The sequence below is a fragment of the Pseudomyrmex gracilis genome, unplaced genomic scaffold, assembly GCF_002006095.1.
Source record: "Pseudomyrmex gracilis isolate BER0280 unplaced genomic scaffold, ASM200609v1 scaffold_189, whole genome shotgun sequence".
Taxonomy (NCBI): domain Eukaryota; kingdom Metazoa; phylum Arthropoda; class Insecta; order Hymenoptera; family Formicidae; genus Pseudomyrmex; species Pseudomyrmex gracilis.
Window position 1 is genome coordinate 51,614 of NW_018020773.1, and position 26,469 is coordinate 78,082.

At 44.2% G+C, this 26,469-nt stretch overlaps 2 protein-coding genes across 3 annotated transcripts in view; one reads left to right on the forward strand and one right to left on the reverse strand.

The window, feature by feature from the left end:
- LOC109858127 (nuclear factor of activated T-cells 5) overlaps positions 1-26,469 on the reverse strand; it is a 135,744-nt gene that overhangs the window by 44,448 nt on the left and 64,827 nt on the right. The window contains exons 2-5 of the mRNA XM_020435087.1: positions 14,960-15,030; positions 10,952-11,169; positions 5,590-5,909; positions 3,886-4,027 (exon numbers count right to left, since the gene is read on the reverse strand). Coding sequence (XP_020290676.1) covers positions 3,886-4,027; positions 5,590-5,909; positions 10,952-11,169; positions 14,960-15,030 — 751 coding nt within the window. The remainder of the gene's footprint in view (positions 1-3,885; positions 4,028-5,589; positions 5,910-10,951; positions 11,170-14,959; positions 15,031-26,469) is intronic.
- Positions 1-26,469, forward strand: part of LOC109858126 — a 154,989-nt gene that overhangs the window by 36,258 nt on the left and 92,262 nt on the right. For both annotated transcript variants that reach the window (XM_020435086.1, XM_020435078.1), the window contains exon 2: positions 15,262-15,308. In XM_020435086.1, coding sequence (XP_020290675.1) covers positions 15,262-15,308 — 47 coding nt within the window. The remainder of the gene's footprint in view (positions 1-15,261; positions 15,309-26,469) is intronic.

A 26,469-nucleotide genomic window follows, 5' to 3' on the forward strand; every position in this document is an offset into this window, starting at 1 on the left:
CAGCAGCCTCTCTCACATCATCAAGAACTCGAATAAGTGCAGTCTCAGTAGAGTATCCACGTCTATAGGCATTCTGAAAAGGATCTAGTAAGTTTCTTTCCTCGAGATAGTCAAGCATCTGATGTGCAGCAATACGTTCGAGAGCCTTGGAGAGCACACAAAGCAGCGAAATTGGTCTATAATGTTGTAATTCAGTAGGAGCTCTTATTTTAGGTATTGGATTGACTATTGCAGATTTCCAGACAGTCGGAAAGACTCCACTGTTGAAGCTATAATTAAAGATATGTGACAGAATGGGCAGAATGCAAGGTAAGGCTGTCACAATGAGTTTACGTGATATTCCATCTTCACCAACGGAATCAGAACCAATAGTTGATATTGCAGTTCTCACTTTGGCTTCAACTATATTCGACCAGTAGAACTTCGATTCGTCATATATAGGCTCTCCAATAAATACATTAGATACATTGATGTGGCAAGATCCACCAGAATGATTACCACATAAGAAGCCATTGATGTCATCAGCCGTGAAAGGAAGTTTGTTTGTACAATTTTTGGACTTGATAAGACCAAGCTGCCGAAGCTTCATCCAAGTAAAAGCAGGCTTCCTATTATCTCCAAATATTGACAAGTAATATTCTTGTTTAGCTTTACGAACCATGTCCTGTACTTGATTCCTTAAAACTCTAAAAGCTTCATAGTTAGTGTCGGACTTGTATCTTCTCCATAATCTACGACTTCTGTCCCTTTCAAGGGAAAGAGAGAGGGAAAGAGAGAGAGAAAGAGAGGAAGAGAGAGAGAGAGAGAAGGCAACGACACGACGACGTATATCGCGCCGTCAAAATCGCGTTATATTGTTAGTCGCGTACGAGCGAATCCTCCTGCTGCTTGCGCCACCCTCTCCCATACTCTCGCGCGTTCGTTTGTGTGTCCGTGCGCGTTTTCCCTTCCCAACCCTCCGCAGGTTGCCGTCGACATAAAGTACGTATCGCATTAGCGCGTTAACGCCAATGCGTTAGCCGCTCGGCCGGCGCCGAACGGCGGCCGGGATAAACGAGGATAAAATGACGGGCGGGGGTGGCCACGAGGTGGTGGTCGGACGTGAGGAAGGGTGTGGAATTGTCACCGATTGAAAACAACGCGCGTCGCTCACGTAGGAACGGCTGAGCGAGGGGAAAGAAGAGAGGAGGCGAGGGACGCAGCGGGTCCGATAGAATTGAGGGGCGAGGGAAGGGAAGGAAGAGTGGTCGCGCACAGGGGTGCATCAGGGGGGGGGGTGCATTCTATGGGGAGCAGCGAACAGTGTCCCGCTGCGTTCGATTACAACGTCGGGCGTAATAACCGAATTGCCCACGGCCCGTTAAAGCGTTTACACCGCTTGACGGATGATCGACCACGGTGACAACTCGTTTCGGGTAATATATGAATATGGACCGTGGACGCGCGCGTTAACAGACTCCCACGATGAAAATGGCCGACGGTGCTTCTTCCGCGCGCTTCCGATTTCGCGGTGAATAAAGCGCGCGGAACGGACGCGAAGAGACATCTTCGCGACGCGCGGAAAAAAGATGAGAATTTTGCGCGCCAATATTTTTTTGTTCACCGCTGACGTTCAATGAGATATCTACAGTCACGAGAAGAAAAACGCGGAGCCCTAAATTGCTCATAAGAAAGTTGAATTAATTCGAAAAAAAAAAAAAAAACACGTGACGTTTCGAAAATTCTGAGAACTGGTCGAATTGAAATTCGATTCTTGTCGTAATTGTTGCACAAGATAAATATGTTCCAGACGAGACGTATTTCTTATTGTAAAAAGTTTTATTTATTCCTGTTTGCGCGCTGAACTACTAGATGTTGACGATGCGCTTTTGAAGCGGCATATTGCACAACGCATAGCCACAAACAAGATAATTTTTTTTATCTCAAAGATAAAAACGGGACGGAATTTAAATCGGGCCAAGCTCGCGCTCGCGCACGCGCGAGCATTAGTGCCGGGACGTTTTCATGCGATTAAAATATCAAAATCGTCACGAGTCTCTCGGCTCCGTCATTTAAGTCACCCCAATTTTGATAACGACGCCCACATATCGGATTATAACAATCACTCGTAATGACCGTGATGCTCACCCGTTAAACTGTTTATACCCGTTAACATCGGTATCGGGCGATCGATCAACGCGCGCGCGCGGCGGGTCGTCGCGTTTGTAACGAGAACGTAATTCCCATTCTCTCGCTTGCATTCAATAAAGATCATGCTAACGCGCGGTGACGAAAATGACACGTACATACGATAGAGAGAACGGGCCGAAATTGTTTTCGGATTTCGGTCGATGCCGATGTCGACTCTTTATCCGCCAGCTGACTGACGGACAACTTGGCTCGTTTTATTTCAAATCTGCCAGTACACCAGTCTTCTTTTGGGAATTTTTTTTTCCTCCCCGAGAAAAAATCTCGATTTTAATCCCGAGAGAATATAAAAACAACTATGAAGTAATTATATTCATAAATTTCTAATATAGTGACGCTGCAATGTTATAAAAATATAAACGATAGCTTTACGCCTCGTAATTGCGTGCTAAAAGATCTCGAAAAAAAAAAAAAAAAAAAAAAAATTGTCTAACTATGAAAAACCGTCTTGAGAATAAAAACTTTTTTATGACTATTTATAATTAAAAAATGTATAGGATAATATACAGAAGGTAATTTATATTAAAAAGTTCGGATCTCTTGTATGTTATATACGAAATAAACGCGGCGCGCGAGAGGATTATCCCGTAACTTAATTTATTTTGGGTTTTCTTTTTCCCGTTCTCTCTTCTTTCTAATTTAATCTCTCTGAAAAAAAGACGAGCAGTCAATTAAGGTTCGAGTAACCCGACTTGGGTGAAACCGGCCCATGTGGCCGAGTTTCTGGTCTGCTTCTCCTTCCTTTCTCTTTCTCTCTATCTCTCTCTTCTCTTCCTTCTTCTTCTTCTACTCGCGGCGAGCGAGAGCGACGTTTCGCGTGATAACCGAATCGCGCACGGATCATTAAAGCGATTAAGGCCGGCTGTTGCGGAGGCGGTGATTGCCATTTGTCGTTGCCGCGTGCAGAGAATCCGTCGCGCGCGTTTTCCCGCGCCGAGTCCCGAGGTGGATTCTAGGCGCGCGAGAGACTAAAACCCGAAGCTCTCTGCACGCGCGTGTCCGATTAATTGCCGTCATTCGATCAAGAACGGCATCGCGGCGCATTGGTAATGCGGCATTACAAATGACACTCACGAATATACCGGGCTATAAATTACGCGTCGCGCGCGTACACATACACACATGGGCGGGGACATATGTACTCTCTCGCACGCGCGCGCACGCCGTTGAAATTGATGTTTTTATTGTTGTTAGTGTTATACGACGCGATTAATGAATTATCATGCGCGTAGAGTTGCGAAATTGAAATGTCGCCTACGCGCGACTCGATCGAGGGAGTAAATCCGAGTTTTATTTATGACGCGCGACGCACGCGTGTCCGCAGCGACTTTGGACAATTTAATTCATCGATATTAAATGATTTGTTTCCAAGCTCGCGTCGCTTGAAAGTCATTAAAACACACGTTTAACGTCGCGGCTGTCTGTTTCTAACTCTCCAAAGCAAGCAACCTTCGGTACAGAATGTACCGGAAATTTGCACGACTCGACGTGATGACGCAGTGTTGATTTATGATAAGTAAAAGCGAGACACTACATCTGCGTGTATGTGTGTGTGTGTGTGTGTGTACACACACAATATATATATTAACACACGCGCGTATATTAAATACACACGAGAGCTCGGGATCAGCTGGAACTCCGTGTATTTGCTTTAAACGCTAAACTTAGCGGGGAATAATTAGGCACACACAGACTTACTATAATAATGTCAAGGTTGGTGGAGAGATGATCCGGCAGAACTCGCTTGCTCACTTCCTCTTCCGGCATGCCATCGAACCTGTCGTGCTTCTTTCGCTCTTTGTACGTCTTAGCGCGTTTCTTGGCCTCTGCGAGCTCCGCTCTAGAAAAAAAGAAAAAGACACACAGGGCGTCTTCAATAATACGCTTGGTTTCCTTTATGCTGCGTCATACGAGTCAGCGAAAAACGCGCGCGCGCGCGCGCGCTATAACTATTTCTCTCTCGCGATCGGTGCGCATGAGAGGAGACGCGGACGTTTCGCGTGCGCTTTTTGTGCCAGGCCGACAAACTCTCTCTCTCTCTCTTTCTCTATCTTGGCGCGTCTCTAGACGCCGCGTTTCGATACGTGACACTGTGACACAATGTTATGTTTTGTGTCGAGCCGGGAAGTTGTAAGCCGTTGTGAATGCGCGCGCGAATAATCCACGGATGAATGAGCCCGCGGATCTCACGAGATAAAGCGACTGCATGCCATTTATGCTTCTTATGTCTCGCGAGCAGACATAAAATAGCAAAATCTAGATAAAGTACGTAAGACGTAAAAGTAAAGCAACAGAGAGATCTGACGAAAGGGTAAAGAAACACTAAAAATTTGCGAAAAATAAGATAAAACAAAACGAGAAATTCATTTTAAGTGCGTGCGACGAATTAACGAATGTACATTTTTAATGGAAATTAAAGTTCTGTAAAAACGACATAAAAAGTGTATATAATTCCGCGGCGAACGTAGGTGACTGACTGCGTTAATTAACGCGTATTTGCAAATGCTACCGCTCTTTTCTTAAATATTACGTAACAGTCGCAGCCGGTAATTTTGTAAAGATGACCGACAAAGCTGGAGATATTTATAGGTGTATCAGCATAATGAACTTTTGTTTAATTACCGCGTGGCGCTTAATTAAATGGGTCCGCTGATATACAACGCGTGTCAAGAGAGGGAGAGACGGAGATAATTTTACTTTTCAAACGTTCAATTAACGTCCTAATGAGCGCTTTATCTCGTGACGTATCTCCGCAATAGCGGACGCGTGAATCCGATCGCGTTAACGTTCTTAATATGAACAAAAACTATTTTCAAGTTTTCGGGCCGGCTTCGCAAAAATAAAGCGTAACCGAAGATTCTATCAGAGCAAGAGAGGATGGTGCCCGGTCAGACGGACATTGTTAGCAGAGCGGATATTTTTAACCATAGCTGCATGCAAATATATAACTAACTCCGTTTATATCGAGTCGCGGCTCCGTAGCCGGCCCGTGATCTTTTTCAGCTTCGTTTCTCGTCGAAATCGTTAACGTATTTATTAATATAACAATATAACACGATCTCTCGTGCAAACAAGAATCGTTTCATATTCGCAGCTTTATCCAAATATACGTCGTTGTCAAAATCAGAGAATTAATTTTGACGAAATGAAAAATAATGTAAACTCTTCATTCATGTCAATTTCTTGCGCGCATATCTCGCCGAATTTCGAAATTGTTTGAAATAACGTTTAAAAGTGGTCAACAAATTCCTTGTCAGTGTACATCTTCGTATTTTTAAAGCTCGCGAAAATGCAAATTTTTGTACAAAAAAAAAAAANNNAAAAAAAAAAAAACGAAAAAACCAAATTAGAGATACAGCTGTCAACGACTCCATAAACGTTTGAAATATATGCGTCTCTTACTCCTCGGGGGTGAGTATCATCTCCGACTTTTTTTTGCGGCCGCGTTTCTTGGGCTGATGCGCCAGCTGGGGATTCACGCCGGCGGCGTCGTTCATCACAAGATTCATCTGATGATGCTGCGGCCCGGGCAGCGCCCCGGGCGGCGTCGACGTGGGTGTACCAAGCCCAGGTTGGGCACCGCCCGGACACGTCATGTTCTCGGGATTGCCACCGTTGCCGCTGCCGCTGCCTGGACTGCTCGCTGTCCTCATGCCGCCCATCGACATGTCCTCGTCCACGAACGAGTACGGGTCCACCGGCGTCTCGCATTTTATCGCGACCTGGAAAAGAAAAAAACAAAAAATAGAACCGGACGTTTGGCGAATAGATATGTGGTTATCTCATCTTTGGCGCCGTCACGACTATCGAAGCAATACAACAGACTTCTGAAACTCTCGTATCTTGAAATGGGAGCCGCGCGTGGGAAGTGCTCGTTCCGGAATCAGGGACACACGAATCGTAGAGGAAAACTGAAGAAGCTATTGTGGATCACACACAAACGCTTTTTGACTCGTCATCACTTCCCGGCTCGATGAGACGAATTCGCGAGACCGGAAGATCGCGCGCCAAGCGTATTTACACGAGAAACTTTGTGAATATTTTACGATAAAAACTTTTCGCATTGTTTCTTTTTATCGTAATATTGGACGCGTATTACCAATCAAATTTCTCGCGTATTCTTTTCTAAATAAAATATAAGCGTGTGTGTGTGTGTGTGCACGTAGAAAGATGTCGGCGCGCCACATATGCGCCACGTGATATCTTGAATCGTGATGACGACTGAGATGTGCGTTTTTCCCGGCCTAATTTAATTTCCCCTCGAAAATTGCAGCGCGGCGGAGAAATTTTTTCGTCGCGCGGCGGCCGATTCCGCGGAAGAATGAAATTTCTCCGCGGCACGTACAATCCCGACGTAAAACATGTACCGACGATCGCGGACACGTACGGTAGCGATCATAAAACGTATGTATTCCAGCTGGAGTATTCCGTATGTGCATGTGGCGCGCGCCCGTGTGTGCGCGGATGTATATGTTTCAACGCCTTGGGGGAAATAGTAATAGCGCGATTGCCGTGCGGACCAAAAATACGCGGGCACGTATCAGCCATTCGCGGTTGTAAAATACGCAGCTGTGTCTCTTTTTGCAAATTGTGACGGTGACACAATCGCCGTTTCTCTCTCCATTTCGCCATATTTCGCATCGTTCGTTTCTTGAGACGAAGTCGAATCGCGGGAAGTGTGATAATATTGAAAATATATTTGATAACGCGGAGAACCGAACACACGGAGAGTCAGAGAATTATAAATGTTGATTCAAGTAATCCAGTCGTTATTGATGCGAGTGTGACAAGCTCGGGAATTGAATATCTATATATCGAACAATGCGATAATATGTTGTCATATTTCTGATATAATATCAGAAAAAGAGGGAAATAAAATTATTCGAAAACTTCTTGCGACAATCGGCATTCTGTCGTGACGATATTAACGAGGTGGCGTTAGATGATTAAACGCGACAGGTATCTGAGTGACGTTTGCTCGATTCTTTCTCCGCCGTTATCTCTCGCGCGAAAAATTCGATATCGCGAATACTAAAATAAATGCGCGAAGCGTTATTCGTGAGCATTCGATGAAATAACAAATTATTCAATTGGCCGTTATTGTACGCTGAAGGCTGTCAATAACGGCGATAATTCGACGGATCTAACTGGTACTGCCGACGTATATCCGGCGCTCTTAATTTTAAAACGACCTCGCCATCCGTTTGCTTGTTTTCTGCGCGACGCGAAAAATTTGCTGTGTATATCTCAATTGTTGATTTCCCCGCGCTTGCATTTACAACGATTAGCGAGAAGACCAGAGATTTCGTCGCAATGACGGATTGAATATACACACGCGCGTTCCTGTTGTTTTCTTTTTTTTTTTTTCTTTCCGGCACCTCGTAAAAATGGAGGAATGCGAGATAACTCGGGAGAGTAGTTTTTATCGCGACATAAACATTCCCTCCGTTTGCAATCTTCGACCCCGGTCCTTCCCTCCCCTCTTCCCCCCAGTTAGAGGCCGTCTCCAATGCGCTTAACGCAACCGCGCTCTTGACCCCCCCGTGATAACCCCCGTGAAATCGAGGTCGAAATCCCGCCAAGATAAGGACCGCGCCGACTGGTAGTTACCGATAACGCGTTACACCCTATGCCCGATCGTCCTTTTTCACAGAAGGAGAGGGAGAGAGAGAAAGAGAGACGTTTCTCCCCGCTCGAAGGTCGCCGACAATATTGCGCGCGCGATAAGAACGAACGAATGTATACGCGCGAGAGTGGCGTATTGTTATTATTTACAACAGAGGAAGACAACAGCGAGAGTCGCTTGCGACGCGCAATGATCGCAGCACGCGCGAAACAAATGTTTTATCCGAGAGAGATATTAGAGTATGATATTTATATTGCAAAAAAGTAAATATGAAACATTTTTATTGCGAGCCGGCGGTTGCGCGAAAGAATTACACGGAAAGAAGTTTCATTGCGGTAATAGAGGATGCTCGTGTGTTTGCCGCTTTTCCGTTGCGGTATACGGATAGAGAAATAATAATTGGTTTATATTTTGAAATATAAAACAGAAATTAATAAACATCGCACAAACATCGTTATATAGCGATATATATAAAAAAAAAAAAATAAAAAAAAAAAAAAAAACGACGATGTGATAAATTCCTCGCGTGTGTGTGCGCGTGCTCGACAACTGGGGGAATCTAATCTTTTGAAGTATTTCGGTTGTGTTGAATTTTTCCGCGTGAAACTGAATATAAATTTAAGATTCCGTAAAAGTAACGCAATTTTCGCATATCTCTTCTTCCCGGTATCTCGTCCCTTCAATTATCTCCGTGGAAAGAGTCGTCGGGTAACGGTCGGCTCGTTTACGCGAAAAACAATCGGACGTCGGGATCTAAAAAAGGGTTAAGTAAAATAACGCGAAGCGTCAGGGATCCAGAAGAGAGAGAGAGACAGAGAGAGAGAGAGAGAGAGAAAGAGGAGAGGGAGAGAGAGGGAGAGAGACGCGATAATGTAGACGATACGGAGAGAAGGAAGGAAGAGGGAAGGATGATGCGGGAGCACCGATAAATCCGGGACGTGTTCACGGTTAACAATTCGATCAACGGAAATTCGCTACGCTCGTCGGCCGTTCATTCGTTAAAATGAGAAGCCGGGGCAAAATCGAGATCGACCGGGTCTCGTCCGCGTCACGAGATAATTTTCGAGAAAAAGACTATCGATTCTGACAGCGGATAACAACTTTGCGGATAATGGCAATTTAATATCGGATGAAATTTCTGTAATTCGTACGCGCGATAGAGCCGATAGCCAGATTGCGGAGAGGAGGGTAAGGGAGGAGAGAGGATGCAACTGTGCTGCAACTGTGCTATTAATTCATGAGCGGAAAATGCGCGTTCTGATTGAAGTCGCTGAAAATTACCGACGTCAAAATATTCATCCCAGTCGTCGCGCTCCACAAGCGCAAAAGCTTTTATTTCGCCGGTTTTGTGTAAAAGTGAAAAAGCCAAAACGCCGTTTGAAAGATGCAATAGCTTTCTCTTCCCTTTATATCCCTTTCGTTAAACGCGGGGGCCCCACCGCGTTCTTCACACAGAAAAATATCGCGATTATTACTACTATATTCTCCGTCTTTCTCTGCCCTATCTCTCCTCTCTCTCTCTCTAGTTTTCGCCGACCAATATATAAATTAATTTATATATATTCTCCAGCTCGCAATTGTTATAAATTCGGTTATTAATTTAAAATTAATTTAAACGGAAAATCATTTTTCATCGAATAAAACATAATGTTAAAATATTACATAGCTGATTTTATCCGTTTCCAGAGCGGAAGTTTTTCATTTGCGCATACGTTACACTTTGGAGAACTGAAATTTTTCAATTATATACAAAGACAAAATATATTATACTATAGAAAACACAAATGAACTGTTTATAGAACGCTTAGAAATGTTTCGCTCGTTTGATATAAAACGAAAAATAACCGACTCTCCGTGCGGCAGCTCATCCGCGCGCGTGGCTTTCTCATTGTGTGCCGCGCGAGAGAAGTAATGTTGCGTAAGTAGAATCATAAAACTAACATGAAAACGCAAATCGCGGTTGCGCGCTAGCTCGCTCGACTGTTGCGAAAACCTCCTCGCCGGAGTGATGACGATTGCGCGGCGTCTTTATTGCAATTTATTGCTCGTAATTTTGATTGCGAGGTGCTAGATACGCCGATACGGCGCGATTCTAATGAGAGCCGCCTGCGCTTTTTACTGGCCAATAATTTTGGCGTTTTACGCGCGACTTCTCTCTTTTTTCTTCTTCTTCTTCTTCTTCTTCTTCTTCTTCTTCTTCTTCTTCTTCTTCTTCTTCCCTCGACACGTGATAATAACCCCGTAGTGTTTTCAACGCCGATTATACTACGAGATCGCGATACTCGGTCGACTCCGACCGCTGTTCCCCCATCCGTTCGCCGGTGTAGTTGCAATGACGATTGGTATCCATCGAGCTCTTGAGCTTTCCTTGTAAAATCGCGATTTGTTCACAATTTTCAATTGCGCGTTTTTTTTTTTTTTTTTTTTTTTTTTATCACAGCGGAACTTCGAGATAATAATCGTATCGCGTGAGCAGTAAATTTCGCGTTCGCGGTACGTTACACGAACGACAATTTATCATAAAAAGCCGTGCTCAATCTTTCATCCGAGCTTCTTACACACCGAGTTTGTCGTTCGCTTAAATCCACCCAAAAAGTAAATAGATCGATGTTGAATATACATGCGGTAGGTAATTTGACATCGTCATACCATCGTCAGACGTCCCAAATTAGATGGAACGCCGCGTCCGCTCCTAAATTCTCTGACGTAAGGTCGATCGAGAATACGCCACGCAGCCATTACACGCAACCTCGCGGTATAATTGCAGCAATCACACGCATGTATCATCAACGATTCTGCGTGCGCCGCAATATTCACCAACGATGTTCAACCGTGACGTGCGTGCGTGCGTGCGTGCGTGCGTGCGTGTGTGCGCGCGCGCTCTGTACGCCTCAAACGCCTCAATCATATTCCCCACCGGAACGTTGTAACCCGACGAAATAAAGACGTATCACTTTGATACGTGTCAACGCGCGTATATACAAAGATATCGAATAATAAACTCGCCGGTCGCTCCGCGGCGGCCGTCGCTCGGATACATAAATAACTCGATGGAGAAACCGGATACGGAAAACGAGAACGACGACGGCGGGGGGTTGGGTCAGAGGCTGGGAGTAAGCGAATGTATGAAAAACTCACCTGTCCGAGGGCGGAGGCGGTCGAGCCCGGCTGCTGGGGTTGATGCGCTGTCGCCGATATCGGGGTGAGGGGCGTGTGCGGCGTGTGCGGTGTGTGCGGCGTGTGTGGTGTCAGCGGCGTGTGATACTGCTGACTGCTGTCACCGCCGGTGCTCCTCATCTCGAGGTCCGGACTCGTCTCGTAACCGTCGTCCCTCGCCTCCTGCTTCACCAACACCCCTGCGCACAGAGACAAGGACAGGGCGACGCCCTTTTAGATTTTCGGCGTGCTTATCTCTAGCTCGATTATTATTATTTTACATATACGCGTCGCACGCGATAAGATGCTCTTCTCCGCTCGTAAAAAAAAAAAAAAAAAAACAAAAAAAAACAAAAACAAACTGAAAAATTCCCGCGCGACGGATGAGCAGCGTGTCGTGTCATCGTTGCGGGAATTAACTCTTTGTATCTACGCGATAATAATTTTCCGTCCCTCGTAAACATTTTTTGTTCCACCGTGAAAGCGGAAAAAAAATCGAGGTGCTAAAATGCGAAATTTGGTCGGCGAGGTGTTGCCGGTGTTTATCATTAATAATGCGCGCGAAGAAAAACACAGACCCCGTATTATTTCTGTAATGTATATATATTTATACATATGTACATACGTGATAAATCGAAGAACGAGAGTTCTTTCGGTCGCGCGATTTTAGCATCCGAGCGAAACACAACAAATGTCAGACTCGCTTCAGACACGAGTCGTTAATCATTCTCCGGAGTTTCTTCTGTTTTCCCGTTGTTGCACGCGCACGCTAACTAGCACGAATTATCGCGCTATTAATTCGCACAGGAACTCGTCTGCTGTCGCGCTTCTCGTCTCTTGTATATATTGCGAAATATTTCCTCGGCTTAAGAGAGAAAGAGAGAGAATGTGTGTGTGTGTGTGTGTGTGTGTGTGTGTGTGTGTGTGTGTGACTCATTGAGAGAGCGTCTAAATTCTAATCCCAAACGAGAGAGAGAGAGAGAGAGATAGATAGAAAGAGACAGCTACAGGTAAACGCGCGCCGCCAAACACCAGTTGAATTTTCATCCATTCGAGACACAGAGTTGCGCCGAGACGATTTGCCGGAATCAAACTGTGGCCCTCCCACGCGCAAAACTTTCGGATATTTGTTCGCCAACTTTTTCGAAGTGATCGAATTTATCTTTTCTACGGCTTTTCAAATCAGAAGGAAGCTCGGCAAGTTGTGCGCCCGAGTTTCTTCTCTTCCGCGAGATTTTCCACTATCGCGAGACGAAATTTACCGCTACACACCACGTCGATAAAAAAATAATTCCCGGGAAAGAGATTGCGAGCGAAAGTAACTTCTCCTTTTACATTTCAGCTCTCAAGTTCTAAAAGCGTCTTAAACGATTCATTGGTTGAAAAGTTTCACTTCGCCGTGTAACTCGCGATTCAAGCCGCGTGTTAACAAGAACTTTCTTATCGATGCAAGGGAGATGGATGTGCGGCTATAGGTTTATTATAAACACAGAAAAAGATAAAACTCTTTACACGGGAATAATACGGCGCGTTAAAACGGAAAATAGGGTAACGCGAAATATTGTCAAACGAATAGAGCAAACTCACCGAGCGCGGTCGTAAAGCTTCAAGGTGGCTATCGATAATTTGATGGGGGAATAAATAAATACGGAGAGGCATTTAAGTGATTTAAGAGATTATTGTATAATCTCTCGGACCCGGAGAGCAATCTTTCACCCGTTTAGTATCACTCCCCCTCCCCTCGCGCAACTTTTATTGCCGGCGGTATCGCCGATGGTAATTTAATAGCTGAGGAGTACCGAGAGAGAAACGAGAGTTAATCGCTCGTCAGAAGATTTACCGGTTAGCCGTTGAAAGCGTCGTCTCTCCGTTCCCCCGGCAAATACATTAAAAGCCCACGTGCCGCACTGCCGCTCCCTCTCCCCCCGCCCGCAAGCGCGCGCTCTGTGTGTGTGTGTGTGTGTGTGTGTGTGTCCGGCGATGCGTGTAGAATTGTTCAATTGACCCAGAGAAAAATATTCCGCGGATTGATGACTGACAGCCCTCGGTGAGACAACGCGTTTGTAATTGGCCCTCCGGTTTTCCCCGATCCCCCGCGCGCGTATATTTCGGCGATTGTCGCGCGCCCGTCGCCGCGCGCGTGTTTTTCGCCGGTTCCGCGCTCGGAAAAATATTTTTTTACAATTTCGCGCCAATTGCCGGCGCGATATCGGACCGGCTTCGTTTGTAATGTAATACAAACGTCGCATGATCGCGCTTGTCCGCGTTTCAAGCGAGATCGGTAGATCTTCTTCGCGCGAATATATGTATATACGTATAAGTTAACGAAATTACACGTACGGCGATTGTGTTTTACATTACGGGGGGAGAGGAAAGTGAGAGTTCTTTGCGACGAAAATTTCAACAATGTAAACCGTACAAGAATAACATCTATTCTAAACTTGAGCGAATATACACACAGAGCGGAATAAAAAACAACAGAATAAATCCGATACTCAAAGCACGTGCTCGTGATCAAACGATTCTTCATGTTCGACAGCTAAAAATCTATTCCTCCATACACGTGGCTCAAAGAAAGCCCCGGGATTTTCCGGGGATATGTATCGTGTGTGCGCGGCAAAACACACTCCACAAAAGGATCGTGATGTAGAAAGGCGCGCAGCGGTGTGCCTGCGAGAGTCCCATTATAATGAAAATTAATTTCGTAATAAGCTCGCGTTGAAATGAAGCTTTTTCATCGATTGCGCGTTCCGCGCAATTTCCGAGCGCGCGCTCTCGCTCGCGGATCCTTTTTTGTCGTGAAATTCCATGCGAATCTGTTTAATGGTTCGCTCTTGCAATCGCGAATAAACGCGGGGGACGAGCTTTTTGCAGCGTGGCACGCATATACGCACGTATACACACGTATCCACAAAACGTACGAGTTGCAAGCGCGACCGCACGCTCGCTCGCTCGCTCGTTCTATCTCTCTTTTTCTCTTTCTCTTTCTGTCTCTCTCTCTCTCTTCCTCCCTTTCTCGCTCTACGTTTGTCACGTACACACATACACGGCATGCGAAAAATATAAAATTAATATTGTATCGCGGCTTCGTCTCTTCGGTTCCCTTTTGCCACGATAATCACGCGATATTGAATCGTCATGAGGCGAATAATTTTTTCCCCGTGTGCACGCCGAGAGATCGCGTTGGTCGACGATCGCCGATACGGCTAAAATACCAGAGTCAATATTTTCAAACATTCGCGGACGTTTGATATTTGCAAATTATATACGTACGTGGAACTGCGCTTAACCGTTTTAGTGCCAGGGGTTTTTAAAAATCCGTGTCGGATTGTGCCATGAAGCGCGATAGCGCTTCCTTCATTTATCTGCGAGTAATGCCGATCGACGCGGTCGCGCTGCTCCTTTTTTTCGTCNTACGAGAGGGAAGTCTGACAGACTCGCGACAAGGTACACTCCAAACCGAGAGCGTTGCTAACTGCCGATCGCGATCGAACATCGCGATACAGTTTCTTACAGCACGCGAACAGCGCGATCGCGCTGCGTGGCACTAAAACGGTTAAGCGAGTGAGAGAGCGATGACGCGGGGCCCGTGCGCGCGCTCTCGCGCGAGTTTATAAAAGAGAGTTCAGCCAATAAATTTAATGCAACGCTAATTTAATCGGAAGAAAATTTCGCTGGGAAATTTTTTCGGACCCCGCTAATTAATGAGCACCGGTATGCCACATTTTTCTCCTCTCCTTCTCTCTCTCTCTCTCCCTTCCTCCCTCGCTCTCGTGCAGATTCGCTTTTATTGCGAGAATCGCGGAAGCGACTTTATAACAACGAGCGAAGCGGTCGCAGTAATTAAAAATGCAGCGTGCGAACGTTGCGTTGTGAATTAGCGTAATTGTTTTCGAATTCGTTCTTTTTTTTTTCTTTTCTTTTTTTTTTTTTTTTGCGTACGTGTCGAAATCGCGTGATGACATTCGCCGACGTGGATCCTGTCCTCACCTTGAGAATTCGCGCAGCTCATCGTCGTCGCGCCATTTGGTCCTCCGTTCTGCACCGGTGACGGATACGACCTGAAACAGAAGCGAAACTGAAACTTAACAGATTGTCAATGTTAACAGTTTTATTGGAATATCGTTATTTTTTTTTTTTTTTTTATGAGAGAAACACAATATTGGCGCAATTATTGTACTTACAACAATAATTGAAGTCGTGAAACAAAATATGCATATACTCACGAAATATATAATATATATCGCCATCGGGATATACTAATTATTGAACTACTTCTTTAAATTTTTCAGGGACGGATGTTTTGGAACTTCATCGCGGAACCGAGCAGCAGCAACAGGTAATACAGTGTTCCGATTGTATATTTAATAACAACGTATCTCTTAAGATCTTAACGATTTTAATCGAATATGTATGTGTTACGCCGCGCCGGTGAAATCGGCACACACAGGGCACGATAACAGGATTATTGTTTAATTCCCGCGTGTACCTATTTAATCAATCTTACTAGTATTTGTGTGCGGCGGCGGCGGCGGCGTAATGCACACATGTAATTTCGTAAATTTAACTCCACGTTAAAACGACCAATCAATAACCTAGAAGCTAATTACATATTATTTCAATATCCTTTTGTGTCAGCGCGTTTTTCCACTATAATTCAACATTTTATCGAATTTTCCTTTGATATCAAAAATATCGAATATTACATTTGACAAACCCGTTACGAAAGCGGTACTTAATTGAATTAATTTTCAAATTAGCTGTAATGTTCTTTTAGTTATCTCCTCTCCCCTGTCACACATTTAAACGTACGGGGGGAAGGAAGGAAAGAGAGTGAGTGCTGGTTTTTCTCTAATTAAAATTTCCGTAATGTGATTGTTCAGTATCAAGGGAGTTTCTTGTGTATGTGTTTCCTATTTACGAGAGACAAGAGAAAGAGAGAGAGAGAGAGATAGCCGCGTGCTCCGGAATTGTTGATTTAAATCTCCTCTACTTTGCGATCCTTGTTTATACTGGCTGGTGCACGTCGCGAAATATCTCGAATTACGTCAAATTAGTTTTTGTAGTATATTAATTTTCGGTTTACGATTATATCGCGCAAATATTTTTCCGCTGCCATGTTTCCTGCCCGCTGTACAAACCCAAAGTTCGTAGACAAGACAAGTGAATGTGAAGACTCCCCCGCAAGTTTTATAAGTTTTAGTTTCATGTGACGTAACATGGCGTCCTCAACTTCGTTGCGCGCGCGCGCTCCGAGAGGAGTTTTTCCTTTCCTTTCATTTCATTAAAACTTCGCGAGAAAGAGAAGCGCCGCGCAACTTGTTTAAAACGCGTCATCCCGACCGACGATTATCGACGAGTAATTATTATTGTATGTGTGTTTGTTTTAAAAACAAAAAGTTGTGGCGGAAAATGAGACAAGAAACAAACTTCTAATTTACGTCCGTTTGCGGACACGACGCGAAGTATATCGATCTCGATCGCGTTACGAGCGTGTGATAAAAAAGACACGTGGTAACAATTCAAACACACGGCGCGCTCTGTGTCACACAATGCACATACTTCTTTACATATGTGGGTGTGTGGGTGTGTGTGTGTGAAATGTTATTAAAAAGTAAATTGTGCAATTCTCTCGGGGAAAAAGAAGATAGATACAATATGCGGATTTAACTGTTGACGCTGATAAAGCCAAAGTGCAGATGGGCAAATTTGCGTTTATCACGGTAAAACGTCGATTTTTTCTTTTTTTTTCAAAATTTATCTCCCCGACGTACACGAGAACTAGTCAATTAGGGATTATTCCACATAATAGGAAGGGGAAAGAGAATGGAGAGAGAGTAAAAAAGAAACGTCGATTTGTACCGGAAGGAGTGAGAGGAGGTCGCGTTCCATCTCGAACGCGCGCGCCATTTAATTGATTGTGCCCGGCCGCAGACGAGCGCGCGGCAATTATGATCGCGTTGTCTCTCTCTTTCTCTATCTATCTATCTATCTATCTCTGTTTCGCCGTTTCCCCTCTGTCTTCCGACTAATTATGAGCCACGTCGTTGTTCGCTACGCGATTCGAAATCGTTCCGCGCGGATTACAGATATTAACCGGGTCGCGATATTAGAGGTCGCGGGAATGACACTTAATTATCGCGCGCACGGCACACACGCGAACGTCACACACGCGTTGCACATCGCGCGGAGGACGCAATAAAGCATCGATACTTTGACCGTTAGGTCGCCGAGAGAAACGCCGTTGAACTTTAACTGATATTAACCTTTTCCTATCTTTTGTGAAATTGCCCGACCGCCAAGATGTGCGCGCGCGATTGCGCACGGCCGCATTTATTACTACTTTTTCACGTGGTTCAGCGTAAAACTCGTCGAGAGACACGATCGCACAGTTGATGCGTGTTGATTGATGGTTTCTTGAGATTTCCTTCGCGAGAAGAGTTCGAAGAGTCTCCAATATCCGTACAACATGCGTGAACGTGCGGTTTTACTGACGCGAAAGGATTGACGAGAAAACAGTCAAGTGTGTGTGTATTATGCAAAGTATCTTCTTTACACCTAGGAAAGGACGCGACGGAGGAGTGTAAAATGGGTGTAGTTTTTTCCTCAAACGTCAAAGATGCAAAAGCACCGTGAATAGTTTAACGACGACAATTACACTTCGAGGAGAACACGATTCGGAAACAAAAAGAAATCAATAACATCGCGTTCGACAAACGCCGTTGCGAAGAGCGGCAATTATATGCGCGCGAGATATAATTATAGTTCTGAAGTAACTAATCACTTTGTTTTCCGTACCGCGAGATAAGAATATGTATATCTCGTTATGATCTGCGCGATGTTTCCGCGATGAAACGGGAATAAGAGAAGTTTATAATTTCAATTATTACCACATTTGCGCGCAACGCCGAATACCGATTGGAAGATGCGCAATGCGGAAATTCAGGGAATTACCGATTCTAGTTAGACGCGGCTATCCATTAAACGCGCGCAAAATTTTTCCCGATCAAAAATCGATGGCGATCCAGAAGTGAGGTAAAATCGCGAGAGAGGAAAATCTACGAGAGAGGAACAAAAAACCGTCGAGTGTCCAATATCGCGCGTTTCCCGTTCCCGATCTTGTGACGCAAACTCCATTCCAACCGGAATCGGCCAATTAGTCTTTGACGTTATTGAGCTCCGTGTGTAAAATACAGCCATGTCAGGAGGATTATCTAATGAGGCGAGAGATTATCCTCTTGAGAAGATACAATTAGCGGTGGTAATTTGTCTTCGAATATAATCGAACGCGATCGGGCTTTTGCGTGTGCGCGTGACGTGTGACGTTGAGTTTCACTCTTTCACAAATATCGCAATATTATTCGAAATGCGTTCGCTTTTCTCGAAAATTAACGGAATCTATTCTAAAAAAAAAAAAAAAAAAAATCTCTAATTTCGTCCGAATTTTCCTCGTCCCGCTTTGCAATTGAAGTCGAGAGGAGGGATATATTGTAACAGCACGACGAAACAACATCGAATCTCTCCTCGTATTTAATGTAGATACGTACGTGGTTGCATGAATATTATGTCAAGCAACAGAGTGGATCTGATTACGCGTATGTGTGTATATATAGAATATATATATTTGCATGTACAGAAATATACGTATATATACATTATGGCTAAACGAGGTAAATAATTTCCGTTACACTCTTGCGATTGCGAGAGGGAAAGAGTGGAGGGAGAGATATAATAGTGCGGTACATATATACACATATATATGTATATGGATATAATAGTAATACGTTTCGCGCGCGCAGTCATCGGATTGGTTTACTTCATGGATGGAGTCTAAAAGCTCTGTCACCCGACACTGGCGAAAGTCATTCGATGAACCTTCCCTTCATTGACGTCGATGTCGACGGTGTAAGCAACAAGCAGTAGCAAGCGGGACGTATAGATGACGGTTTGCACCATCTCTCGTTGTGAGAGCGCTGCAGATTGCTGTTGTCGTTTTCGGATTGATGCGATACGTCGCGCGCGGCGGATACGAGGGGAATTCAAAACGACGACGCAAATATTTTGCGCGAGACTAAACGTAAATATTGTGGCACGCGTGGCGGCGATATTTAATATCGCCGCTCGTTCGTTCGTTCGTTCGTTCGTGCGCGCGCGCGCTTGCTCGCGCGCTCTCGCGACTCTTTTCCATTATTTTCCGGCTATATATTAAAATCCCGGATGCGCATTTTCGAAATCGCGGACAAAAACAGGGGCGCGTGATCGCCGCGCACGCCGCCGGCTATACATAGTGTGTGTATATACAATATATACACATATACATACACACACACACACACACACATATATATGTATATATATTGTGTTGTGTGAGAGCCATTTTAATTTCATACCTGCGCATTCAATATCATTTTAGCGCCGCGAGCCGCCCAAACCGGGGCTAATAGGCGAAAAAATGTTTTTGTTGTCGACGCATTAATACGAGAGCGCATGACGTGATATCGCTCTTGTGTGCCGTGATATCAGTTTTAAACGCTATCGCTCGACAACGTTTGTTTTTCTAAATAGTTTTTTTTTTTTTTTTTTTTTTTTCTAAATAGTTTTACACCCTCTCTCGCCCTCTATGTCTATCTACTTAGATATTTATTTTCAATACAATTGTGCATTTTGCATTTTATTTCCGATCTAAACGTTGACGTTTCGAAATTATTTCTCGGCCCTTTCGATAATCTGATATTGATTTTGAAGATGCCGCAAAGTTTTATCGCTTAGTGGTTCTCTCGCGCACGCACGCACACATACACAATTGTCAAAAACTTTTGATCAACAACATAATCTAGACAATATATATATCTGCTGGAACATCTACAACTTTGCAAATATAACCGGAAAATTTCTGCAAAATTATGTTGTGTGCATAACATTAAATCTTTTCCGATTGTTGACGATGCGTGAAAAAAAAAAAAAAAAAAAACAAGTTTGTTACAACAAAGAATTTATTGCATAATCATGATTTTAGCTTGCATATATGTATAACCGGGCAATAATAAAATTTCCTCGTATGAATATAACCAGCCAGATGAATTACGAAACAAAAAAATTGACAGCTGTTAAGCCGCAAAACCGGAGCGGAATAAATTGATATTTATTAATCCTCGTGATCGGAGGGCACGCGCGTTGCGCGAGCGAGCGGTATATGATTTATAATCTCGTTTCTTATTCCGAGGAACAAATTAATATCGCATTCGCGGCTAATAGTCAGGCGGGCCGCGGCGTAATTGGTAAAACACTGGGTATCGCGAGTGATTTTCAACCTGTTTAATCATACGTTACTTCATCCCGGGCGAATGCGTCGTCTTTGCCTCGAACTCGCGTGTGCGTGACTACGCGTGTGACAACACAACCGTCGCACATTCACGACTGCGAAATTGCGTCGCGTCACAACAGGAAGAGTAAAAAAAAGCCGAACACCGCGCGGCTAACTCGGCTAATAACGTCAAGTCAAGACCTAAATATCGTAATTATCCGGGAAAAGGAGAAAGAAATCTATCATTTGAATAAATTCAAGAATATGTATCATTTGCGTCGCCGTTTCTTCACGCGGCGCGGGCCCGCCGAGACTCGGGAGAGTGAGAGGAGGGTGGCTCTAAACGGTTTCCACCGTGCAATTACAGTCTGCGCAATAGTCCGCCATTATCTAGAGACAAGTCTATCAATATTGCACACGGTCGCGTCTGGATGACAAGTAAAAAGTTTCCCGCGCGCGCGCGCGCGCTTCTTCTTGCCTCGCACCTCGCCGTATCTTCGGGCAAATCGCGTTCTCCTTACATTGAACAAAAAAAAAAAAAAAAAAGGAGGAAAAAAGAAAAAAAACCTACTCGCAAAACGCGAAGTTGATGACGCGTAAGAAACTCTACAACACGGAACCCGCGATCTTCTTTCCCTCTTCTCCTCTCTCGCTACGCGCACAATGTATTTTTAAACGTATCTACGTCAAGGTTACGTGAACTCGAGGTCGTGCTTCTTTTTTTTTTCGCGAGCGAAAACGATCAGAGCGGCTATAGTTACGTTACAGTCGCGCCGAGTGCATTAAAGCAATTTGCGATACGCGGAAATAATGAACGGATCTCGAAATTAATGCTGATGATGCGGACCGCTCAGTCACTGTCATTTATCGTGTCTGCGGAGCGAAACGTGACGCGAGCGCGCGCGGAGCAAGAGATCTGTTTCACGCGGTGATTCATACACGCGCGCGCAAAGCTTCTGCTGCTTCGCGCGCGTCCGAAAGGTGGTATCTACAAATTAACTCGTTTATCGGCCCGTTATCTATCTGTGTCAAAGGAACCTTCGAACGCACCGCGCGTACGCACACATACGTGTGCCGATACGCTTTTGCGCGGGGTAAACCCGAAGTAGAAATTAACGAGTTCGCGATTAAATCAGCGTGAAATTTCATGCGGGTTCAATCGGGGACAAACGTATATATTTTGGAGTCATTAAATCGGCAATTATTTTTATACGAGAGACAGGCATATGATTTCGACGACGACAACATTTTATCATTCGAGAATGATTCCGGATCGTGAACAAAACGCGATGTAAAAGATTACATCAAATGCCGAGAGTAAATTTCTCGAATTCGCGGGAACAGCAAGTCGTGGGAGTGTTTTTTTAATTGCGAAGAAATTTTCGGACGTCGCGCGTTAGAATTTGCGTCGGAACGTCTCTGCACGCGTTTTGCGTTCTACCGTAACATTGCGAGATATTTAAAATTCGTTTGTGTGCCCGCGCGCGTATTTAACATATTATTATAAATTTTCGCGTATTCATGGAATTAAATGTTTCACGTTACGTATCAGTCAACGCGGGGGAGAATTGAAACTGTTTAAAATTACACATAAGCGTTGACGCGCCGCGAGCGCGTAATTTTCGCGTGTGACGATTACCAAGCAAGCAGGACAAACATGTCTTACAACTGCGAAAGACAGGGCCGATGGTGACAGAAAAAAAAGTGAGTGACGGCGAAATGATTACGTAAAATGTGCAGTCTTCCAAATTCGATAAAACGACCGAAGCGGATTAAGTTAGATTTATTTTCCTCCGTGAGTTGTCAGAATCATTCGTTGCACTCACTTCCATAACAAACATTTATCCGTTGACGGATAAATTTATCCGTTGACTCGTTAAAAAAAAGAGAGAGAAAGAAAGAGTAAAAAAAAAAAAAAAAAAAGAAGTCGCAATAAAGACGGCTTTCTTTCTTTTTTTTCCGTCGACGAGTCGTCAGCTTCTCGATTTATAAATTGCATTAAACCATATTTGCTGTATTTCTTCGCGAAAGAACCTCCCTGTGATGATATACAATAAATATATATATATATAATAAACTCTCTCTTGGAGTTATTACTTTTAGATAAACCATTTCGTAGAAGTATAGAAGTGTAGTTCGCCGCGAACAGTATCATTTTGCAATTTTTCAATTTGATCTTTTCTATCTAATACAAGTCGTTCTTCTGAGTCTATTTTGATTCGTACACACACACACACACACACACATGTATATAAAATACTTGTATACTTATTCGCGATACATGTCTGTGAACACGTTAGTGAGATTTTTCTTTTCTCCCCGATTCACTTTCTTTTTGCGCCATCTGCGAGCACTCGAAAATTGTTACGCAATCGTATCGATGTTGGAAAAGATTCCTCACGTGAGGGAATATGATCTGCTGTGCGTGCAGCACCATATTGCATCTTTGGATCGAGCAAAACTTCTTATTTCCCGAGACTAGCAAAAAAATAAAAAAAATAAAAAAATAAGAGAAACATTTACGGATTCCAAAAGTAAAATTCCGAAGTGTGTTTACAGAAAAGAGAAAAACTTTATTACACACAAAGAAGAAAAAATGAATTCGAATCCTCGTTTTACATACATATTTTCCTTGTAATCGCGCATACAGGAAAATTGCACCGTTAAAATCGCGCCGCTAATCATCGCAACGCAACCGTTGGGTAACACACACGCGATTTTCTCGCCTCTCGAAAAAAGTCGCGACTACCTACGAAAAAGCAAGAAAAAGTTTGTATCTGCGGGGACGCGTCGTTTCACAAACGGCAGATTTTCGCGTCGCGTCGCCGCGTTGAATGATGCATTTCAAGGGAGATTATTACTTAGGCAGGCTTAGACCGGCGCATTTTTTCGCGCATTTTTTCGCGTCACTTCGTAATGTGTTTCGCGCTTCTCGCGCGTCCATGTTGACGCAAATATACGCGTCACGCAATTTGTTTATAGAAAAAATGTTCGCCAAACACGGACGGCGCGTTGAAACATCTCCGTAAATATTTATCATTAGGGGAAACGCGCGTTAGAGCTGATTTTTATATTTTTTAACTTCGAAATATTTATGCGTTTAACATCACACGTTGTTTCATAAAGTTATTCGCGAGCGAATGCAACAACATTCGCGAGATATCCGACGAGAGAGATAGAAAGAGGGCGCCACTTTTTCAAATTTTTTTTTTTTTTTTTTCCGCTCACACAGAGCCAAGAATATTCCCCGTTCGCGTTATTCGCCGAATCTTGCGCGCATCCGGGATACTTCACGTCGTATGATTTCATCATGCGGAGCTTCATAGCGCGCGGTTTTCTTGAGCGTTCCCTGAGGTGGAGCGCAAGGAAAGAGAGTAGGTTGGTTAGGAGAGACGAGAGATTTTCGCTGAACTCTTCGCGCGCTGAACGAGCACATCTTCGCGGTGTGCATCATCGCACGGAGCGACATACGCACGTCACTCACAAAAATCTCGAGGAAAAGCAGCTTGTGTTCGAATGTGTGTTCGAGAAGCGACGTGGGCGCGACGTGGAAAATGATGCGACGCTTTCGCAACAAGGCAATTCACTCAAAATCGATGATACAATTTGAGAAACGAGAATCGAAGAAAGTTGAATTGAAAAATCACAAGAAAGATAAGAACTCTGTTTCGAGTCGTTGAATTGTCGTTCGTAAGAAGAAGTTCGAAAAAGAAAAAAAAAAAAACAACGTCGCGGATTCTTGGCGGAGTGAAACACGAAATGAGACCACTTTTAGAACAATGCGCTCTGAAGGACGCTCGTTCCGATAATTGTAATTCGTCAAGTTTGCTACCCAGCAGACAAACGTTCCCGCGACCATGGAGGTGGCTTCTAAGGTCGCGCAGCCTGAAAGGAAATAAAGGATATATAACGCCAACCTCGACGTACAGTCGCGCCGGCAAATGGTGTAGTCGTAGAATTTTATGACTGTACGGTCTACGTTATATAAAACATGACACGCAACGTGACTCTCGTTTTAAACACTATGTTAACATTGAATAATATATATATGTATATACATATAGTATATATACACATATGTGTGTGTGTGTGTATGTGTATGTATATACATATATATACATATAAAGGAATAAAACAAACAAGTTGATATTGCTTCATTTCTCTATTTGTTTTCCGGTTGCGACTCTATATTATTTTTAACGCTATTAAAGAGATTTTGTTTAGCTGCGAATTTGATAAATCGGACTGCGATATTGAATTCATCGAACGTCAGTGTCATCGGCATTATTCATTAGTCGATTACGATCGATAGTCGGCAATTCAATATTCGCGGTTAAATCGAATAACGCAATGACGCAGGAAACTAATGGTGGTGATGAATATCGAGATTGATGCAAAAGTCATTACAAACACCATGTATTCGTCCAATATATACAGACTTACATTTTGAACGTTAACGCGATCCTCTGCACGCGACTTTAATTTAATTTTCAAAAATCGATCGAGTTTTAACTTACAACACTGTCGCGGGATGCGAAAACACATTGTTTTTTTGTTTGTTTGTTTGTTTGTTTGCAATCGGATATGATAATTCGGCGCTCATTCGGCGTCCGCAAAATGCGAACGTTCTACGTCTTGAAATCGGCGACATTTGGCGTCTCGTGCGCGTCGAGATCCTTTTCTTTTTCCGCGTCAACGAGTCCCGAGACACGTCGTCGGCGCTTTTGCAATTTAAAAATCGCGGTGCCACCTTAGTTACTCCGTTCAGCCGGCGAACCCGGCTCTGAGCACGCTCGCGCGTCGCGAGAATATAATTCCGCTTGAGCGGCCCATCCACCGTCGGCAACAATGGCGACTCCGAAAATTCTCCGGAGCTCCGCTCGAAAACGCTATATGTGCGCGCGATACCCGCGCACAGTAGAGCACGAGGGAGAAAGAGACAGATAGGAAGCCCGGGTACAGTCGCCAACAACGCGTTGCTGCGGAATTTCGGTATTCGGATAGAAGAGGAAAGAGGAACGACACACAAGAGAGCTCGTTTCGAAACGCGCTCAAGAAACGACGACGGTGCATCGCGCGCGCGTTGCCTCGTTGCAACGCAGGAAAACTGCATTTCGCGTGCTAGAACCGCGTGCTCTCCTCTCCTCTCCTCTCTCTCTTTGCTTCGCTCTTCCGAACTGCGCGCGCGATTCTTCCTCCGCTTCCGACGCGCTAATTCGAAAATACTCGGAATAATTTTCAGCCGGAGCTATACCTGCCCCATGTACTTTTTATGTGGCGCTCGGACCTATGTACTCGGCGCGCGGGGCCCTCAATGTACATACGTACACACATATACGTACTTTATATATATGTGGGTGTGTGTGTGTGTATATATGTGTATATATATATATACGTATATAAAGGCGGGCGGGCGGGTGGGCGAGCGAGCTCGCGCGTACATGCCGCGGAGGTAAATATACAACGTATATAAGGGTAGCGTGTAGGAGATGGTTGGTACATAGAAGTACTTGCTGGAAACGACTAGGGCTATTGGCGGGGGTGAAGAGCGAGGGAGGAGATGGGCAAGAGGAGTGGAGAGAGACACGGAGAGAGAGAGAGAGGGTTTCTCTCGCTTCCTCTGTCGGGATCTCTCCTCTTCTCCTCGCTCTATCTCGCTTCTGCTAACGCTCTCTCGCGTAGCGAAGGCTTCGAACCCACGTTTCCAGACGTTTCCGTGCAGAACCCGTGAATCGCTCATCTCAAAGCTCCTTCTGCTCGCGATTCGAGCGAGCAGAATCTGTCGGTGTTGATCAATACGGTAATAACTTGTATTGAAGTTTAGGACTGGAAAGGGGGAGAGAATAATCGACACTTTTTTTTGTTTTTTTTTTTTTTTAAACAGAGAAATTCAGTGAAATCGCGATTAATTTGGTCAGAGCAGAAAAATTGTGTCAAATGTATCGGCCGGAAGAAATAATTCTCTTCGCCACTTCTTCGTTTTAATAAAAAAAAACCGGAGAGGTTTCAACGAAATAATTAGCATACTTCCGATGAATATTTCACAGTGTCATATTATAAATGTCAATTATAATTAAACGAATGACACAGACTCGACGTTGGGAGAACGTTGAGAGAAACATTCGCGCGAGTTTCGCGTCGGTAAGAATCGAAAAAAAAAAAAAATCCCCCAATACGTATGAGAGAAATTTCCGAG